Source organism: Gavia stellata, chromosome 19 (assembly GCF_030936135.1).
Source record: "Gavia stellata isolate bGavSte3 chromosome 19, bGavSte3.hap2, whole genome shotgun sequence".
In the NCBI taxonomy this organism is placed as follows: Eukaryota; Metazoa; Chordata; class Aves; order Gaviiformes; family Gaviidae; genus Gavia; species Gavia stellata.
In genome coordinates, this window is record NC_082612.1 from 3,221,233 (window position 1) to 3,228,223 (window position 6,991).

The 6,991-nt window shown below is 45.7% G+C and overlaps 1 protein-coding gene across 1 annotated transcript in view; it reads left to right on the plus strand.

Moving 5' to 3' along the window:
- Positions 1–6,919, plus strand: part of WRN (WRN RecQ like helicase) — a 45,622-nt gene extending 38,703 nt beyond the window's left edge. The window contains exons 32-35 of the mRNA XM_059826798.1: positions 1,139–1,353; positions 4,225–4,296; positions 4,833–4,997; positions 6,573–6,919. Of these exons, the coding sequence (XP_059682781.1) occupies positions 1,139–1,353; positions 4,225–4,296; positions 4,833–4,997; positions 6,573–6,695 (575 nt within the window). The 3' untranslated portion in view covers positions 6,696–6,919. The remainder of the gene's footprint in view (positions 1–1,138; positions 1,354–4,224; positions 4,297–4,832; positions 4,998–6,572) is intronic.
- The last annotated feature ends 72 nt before the right edge of the window (positions 6,920–6,991 follow it).

Below are 6,991 nucleotides of genomic sequence, written 5' to 3' on the forward strand. Positions count from 1 at the left end.
AGCTCAGCTGCTGCTTTAGGTAGAACCCATCAGTTCTGGAAGGCCCATGGCTGTGGCAAGGCAGAGCATGATGACGCCAGGGTCATTGCTTTCCTTTCAAAGTTATGTTGTAAAATAAGGCAGTTGCAGAATCACAGAATCATTAAGGTTGGAAAAGACCTATAAGATCATCAAGTCTAACCACCAACCCAACACCACCATGCCTGCTACAATTCATTAATTTTGATTATTAAAGAGCAAAAATGACTCGTAGAAGAGCAAAAGAGGGTAGCCCTTTACAAATCCTCTCACTCAGTTGCATGGCTGTTGAAAAGATTTGGGCATCATCCTTAAATCTGTATTGACTCAAATGGTTTTTGGGGAAAAAAACAGCAGCCTGACAAAAATCTTCCTCTAAGGATGGGCTTCTACAGAAAACTCAATAAATAAGAGCTGTAGAATTTCCCCAGTGCAACTTATATGCAAGGTATTTCTTTGTGATAAGGCAGAGAAGTGCAGGAAAAACAGTTCTTCCTTGTAATACTGTCATCTGGTGCCATGGACTAGTTCAGAGGCTGAAGACAACCATGTACTGACTTATGGTTCTGAGACTGAGTGACTTAAAGTTCAGTCTTGCCCTAGTAGTTAAATTTCTTAAGTTGGCAGAGTTTGCTGACTTGCTGGCTTCATTACTGTTGTCCTGTTGCGTATTAATATGTCTCTTCAGTAGCAGTTACAGCTCAACCACACTCTCAGATTGCTTTCTTACATCTAGTGCCAAGCTGGAGTGGAGAACTGGCATGACACTATATTTAAGAAAGCAGAGAGGCTTTTCAGCCTGAGCTAATATAGCCTTCCTCTCAAGAGAAAATGTTTGATGGGCCATGCAGCTCAGAGGCAGATTATTCTGATGTTTAGACTCAGTTTGAGGACAGCAAGTTTGTGTGAGCACGCGTGAGGTGGGGATGTGTCCCATGAGCTAATGATGTGTTTTCTTATGAGTCAAACCTGTAAGTTGTCTTATTTTTTTGTCTTGTCTGTGCCTTAATCTATACTGTGCTTTAATGAGGGACAACTGATATATTTCACAACATAAGAAAACTGAATGAGGGGCAAGAGGATTAAAACACAACTAATATTGTATTTATATTTTTTCAAGACACCACCAAAATTCAAGCAATTAGAAAACTTGTTCCTGCAAATATTGAACTGTATCTCATCAGGATGACTATTGCTTTACTGGAGAAAGAGGATAGAAATAAGTCTCGGGGTGGCTCAGGTGTCAAAAGGATGTTGGTGTGGTCAGAAGGGGAGCAGGAAGAAACAGGAGCAGATCAAGCAAGCAGGGACGATGCTTTGTGGAGTAAAACAAAGGTTAGTAAAAGGTATAAAACTGTTTTTGTGAAAAGAATGTTTCTCCTTTGTAGGAGCAGACTAAAAGCCCTTCTATGTTGTTGCTGTTTGCAGTAGTGTTTAGTGTGTTGTCTTCACAATCTGTCTTTCCCTCAGCTTTGAGTAGGACTGCCTCCCTCTCCTCTAAGAGCAATGCTTAGAGCAGAACCAGAGGGTTCCCCTTGTAGAAGTTTTGACCTAGGAAGAGGGCTGCCCCTGTGCGGCCTAGCTCTGATCTGTTAAATATGTCACCTGAAATGATCTGTTCCCATGTGGGACTGTCAGCTTATTTCTACCATAGTAAGTCCTGGACATGGGAGGTGAGGCAAATGATGGTCCACCACTGTAGACCATCACAACTGCAGCTTAATAATGGCCTCGGAGAGGAGGGATGAATGCTTTCTGCTGATGTCCAGCCCTTTGGGATGTAGATGCAAAAGGTCCCCTGTAAAATCATAGAGTTGTAGAATGGTTTGGGTTAGAGACATTAAAGATCATCTAGTTGCAACCCCCCTGCCATGGGCAGGGACACCTTCCACTAGCCCAGGTTGCTCAAAGCCCCGTCCAACCTGGCCTTGAACACTTACAGGGTTGGGGCATCCATGACTTCTCCGGGCACCCTGTTCCAGTGCCTCACCACCCTCACAGTGAAGAAATTCTTCCTTACATCTACTCTAAATCTACCCTCTTTCAGTTCAAAGCCACTACCCTTTGTCCTATCACTAGATGCCCTTGTAAAAAGTCCCTCTCCAGCTTTCTTGCAGGCCCCCTCCAGGTACTGGAAGGCTGCTAGAAGATCTCCCTGGAGCCTTCTCTTCTCCAGGGTGAAAACACCAACTCTATCAGCCTGTCCTCCTAGGAGAGGTGCTCCAGCTCTCTGATCGTCTTGGTGGCCATCCTCTGGACTCGCTCCAATAGGTCCATGACCTTCTTACATTGTGGGCCCCAGAGATGGATGCAGTACTCCAGGTGGGGTCTCATGAGAGCAGATGGGAGGAATCAGCTCCATTGACCTGCTGGTCACACTTTTTTGATGCAGCCCAGGATACAGTTAGCTTTCTGGTCTGCAAGAGCACATTGCTGGCTCACGTTGAGCTTCTCATCAACCAACACCCCCGAGTCCTTCCCCTCAGGGCTGCGCTCAATTCATTCTCTGCCCAGCCTGTATTTGTGGTTGGGATTGCCCTGACCCATGTGCAGGACCTCGAACTTGGCCTTGTGAAACTTCATGAGGTTCGCACAGGCCCACCTCTCAAGCCTTTCAAGGTCCCTCTGGATGGCCTCCCTTCCTTCCAGCGTGTTGACTGCGCCACACAGCTTGGTATTGTCAGCGAACTTACTGATGGTGCACTCAATCCCGCTTGTCCGTCTTGCTGACAAACATGTTAAACAGCCCCAGTCCCTATACTGACCCTTGAGGCACACCCCTCATCACTGGTTGCCACTTGGGCATCGAGCTGCTGACCACAACTCTTGGAGTGTGACCATCCAGCCAATTACTTATCCACCGCGTGGTCCATCTGTCAAATCCATGTCACTCCAATTTAGAGACAAGGATGTGTGCATGACAGTATCGAATGCTTTGTGCAAGTCCAGGTAGATGATGTCAGTTGCTCTTCCCATATCCACCAATGCTGTAACCCTGTCGTAGAAGGCCACCAAATTTGTCAGGCACGATTTGCCCTTAGTGAAGCCATGTTGGCTGTCACCAATCACTACCTGTTTTCCATGTGCCTTAGCGTAGTTTCCAGGAGAATCTGCTCCATGATCTTGCTGGGCACAGAGGTGAGACTGAGTGGCCTTTAGTTCCCCCGGTCTTCCTTTTCTTCCTTTTCAAAAATGGGGGTTATGTTTCCCCTACAGTAAATCTTGTATTTACAGTAGCTGGGGCAGTGGAGGAAAAAGCTGCGATTCCAAGTTCTCCCCCGTAGGAAAACCTTTGATAAGCTGGATCCTTCATAGCCACAAAGTCCATGGTCTGCCCTTGCCTTGCTTCTGTGCCTTGGTACCTGATTGCCAGCCTGATGTGGCAAAAGTGATTCTCTTGCTGTGCGGAGAGCTCTAAGACAGCAGAGAAGTTTGGAGTGTGAAAAAGCCAGAGGCAATGCCAGCCAGAAATGTCTCGCAGTCTTTTGTGGGTGCCTCTGTTGCTTGAAACTGCTGGGCGTAGCTGTGATAAGAGGAAAAGTATCATGCTGTAAGTCTGACTCATTGGGGAGAAATCTCAGGAAATAAGGAGCTCTTTGCTGTTTGAGAAAGGCCAGGCTAGTCTTCTGAGCCCTCGGCTGGCCTCTGTGTCTCCCAAGTCCCAGTTCAGCACCTTGTACAAAAGGCCACCCTGCACTGAGTGGCTCCTGGTGGGAATACTAAAAAGAAATTCCCAACTCTAAAACCTTCAGATGCCTGTGCTAGGATTTCATGTCTGTTCCTTACAGGGTTTGGGGTTGATTACATGAACTCTGGCTCAAACAACTTTTCAAGCTCTGCCATTTTGCCAAACTGTTTGTTTCTTGCATCCCTGAGTGCTGTTTTGTTTCTACAATATCTGTGTCTGAGCCTTCTTTTTTCTGAAGCTGACCTCCTGGCTAGTCCAATTGTGTGAGCTCTAATTACACTTTTTTCTGCTACTGTTAGCTGCTAGAGCTAATAACAGGAATGACATGCTATTAGTAATCAAATTAATATTCTACAGATAAGTAGACTGCAAATCCAAAAGCTAATCCAAATAGTCTTTATTTACTTCTCCTTCAGAAGATATCCTGCTTCTAATAATTCCCTGCAGCAAACAGCTTTTAAATCTGCTAATGAATGTTCGTGGATTTTAACAACCTTACATTACTGCTGTTTTTACAGGGTAATTTGATCAACCCGACATTGAAGGAAGGAACAGAGAAAACCCATCTGCAAGTGGTGCCTTTGGCTTCGGTAAACAGATGTTCTTACTGTAATAAAGCACGCGGTAGACTTGCCATTAGCGATGCTCTCGGTAACACAGAAATGCGTAGTTGATCCAAAAATCTCGGCTGTTCCTACCTATGACCAGCAGGCATTATATAGAAATTAGAAGTTAATGTCTCTGTGCCCACTATATGCCATTTTTTAACTGATACCTTTTGCTGTAAAAGCACGTTTGAAAACACAGCACTCGAGGACTTGAAATGCTTGCTTCTGACTCACAAGAGCTACAGGGATAGAGGAAGTATTCTTCTCCACTAGGAAAAAAAAGGCCAAGTACAAGTTGCAGTTCCCTTGTGTTTGAAGTGGATGCACTTCACTTGCTCAAATTTTATTGTGGTGAAATGAATAAGGAATAGCTACTGCTCTCATTAAGCAGAGGTGTTGGAACTCTGTTTATAACTACAGACTGATTTACTTCCAAAAAAATCCCCTCCAGAACGCAGCCTTTGCATTGAGTCTGGTTTGTGCGGACTTAAGCTTTAATGCTGTGCTACATCTAACAGCCTGCTTCCTTACTGTTGTATGTAAAGGCTGTACAGAGCATGGATGACTGCCAGCCAGGTAGCAGAGGGGCAGCAAGCTGCCCCAAGCCCATCACGCTGGCCTCCTGGAACCAGCCTGCCCTCAATCCCGATGAGGAGGAACTGTTTGCTGACTCTCAGCTGAAGGTGAGACTGCCTGTAGCTCTGTGCCAGGAGCAGAGCCCAGACCTGATGATTTGGGTGTTGATCTTTAATAAAGCAAAATCCCAGCTTCTGTCTGGGTTCTTTACTGTGCCTAAAACCTTGGCCTGGATTGCCAGCCAACTTCACTTGTTGATACCCTTGACATAGTGACAGCAAGCTGCTTTTATTGCCCTTGCTGTGCTGGAATATACCTTTCTTATGGCATCAGCCTGCTACAGAAATTTTTGTTCCCTGGTACATCTTGTCAGCCATGTAGTGGCAGATGCTTCCAACACTTAAGAGGAGGTCTGGCTCCCTTTCCTCTTTCAGGTATAGGGTTGTGTGAGTTCGTATGCTGATCACATTAAGGATTTTTGCACTGGTGCTTGTATAAACACAAGTTGTGTGAGCATACATACTGTGTTTTCTCTAAAGGGAGCTCGTGTGGCTCTGACCAGCACTACTTGCTGTGCAGCTCACTTCAGTTTGAAGCTGGACATTGAGGCGAGTGTAAAACATGATGCAGACAAATCATTATTTGTGGTCTGGTCAGTGTTAGTAAGTATAACTCCTAAATAGCACAGCAGCTATCTTATTTGAAACACTAAATGCATTATAATGTTACTTTTTCGATCGCTGGTGATAGCTTCAGATCAGTTCCAAGTAAATCCCCTTTGTGACACAGAAACAAAGCACAATCAGGGTAACGGTCTCTGCACCCTTCCTGCTTCACCTAAGCTTGGGCTGGGAGTCCTGGTGTTGTGCACACACCTCTTGATGCAGGCACTGGAGCAACCTCTCTCCTGGCTGTGATCCATCCCCCTGATGTGTTTTCCAAGGGCAGCTTGCCAGCAGTCTTGTTCATCTTGAGATGAACATCTCAACAGAGATTGGTCTCCCATTATTCAAAAACTGGTGGCTGAAGGAAAAACAGAAACCCATTTATCCTGTAGCTGTAACCTCTTACAGGAATTCATGGCTTTGTGTTGCCGTAGTACCTCTTCCCACCCCAGTGCAAGAGATGCACCCACCTGTCATAGAGAGCATCGTATGTTCAGGCTCTTCTTGGGGGTACATAAGCCCTGAGTGAGTCCTGTGGAGCTTGTAACCTTTGAGAGGAGAGGGAGGGAAGAAGGGTGCCTTGCTCCCTCAGCTGCATTTGTGGGTTTCAGTCCCTGTGTCTCAGTAGCAGGTACTGCTGATGCATCACTGGTTTGGAGCATCTACTTTCATCCTGCTGCTTGGGGCTGTAGTCTTACATGTCACACTGCGGAGCTGTAGTTCTTTTATTTGTTGTCTTGACAGTTGGGGTTGGGTTTCTTGTTTTTTTTAAAGGGGATTCCTGAAGGAAGGTGTGCCAGTGTGTTTTGTTTCAAGCTAAAGGTTTCCCAGCTTTGTTTTTCTCACTGCTCTAGCATGACTTTTTTTTTTTAGTACCTCAATTACTTGAACAAGCTTGACATAAGCTTTCCACTAATACTGTAGAGAGTTCATGTCTCTTCATAAGCATGATTTGTTTGGTTTTTTGGGTAGAGCTATGCTGTTAGTGAACTGTAAATGTTTGTTTTCTTCTTCCAGAGCTCACATCCCCCTTCTAAGAGGAAGGTGCCAGAATGGTTCGGAACCTCATCAGCGCCAGTTCTACCTCTAGCCCAGTCCAAGAAATCCAAAGCAAATCTTGGAAAAGGGATTTTTAGTTGAATATAGAACTGAACATATCCCTTTTTTTACCTTTCCCTCCTCCTCTAAAGCCCATTTTATGTACAGAAGGCCGCTTCCCTCATCTAGGTTAACCACCTCCCCCTCACTCTTCCTTCCTCTATCTGACTCCCCTCTCCTCTTGCATGAGGCGAGAGGGCTTCGGCCCTGGCGCCACATTTACGCTTTTCACTGCGTGAAATTTCTTATTAAAGAATAAACAACTCGCCGCGGCTCAGTGTCGCAGAGGGGTGCAGGAACCGGAAGCAGCCGGCCGGCGCGTCGCCACGGCAACGGCG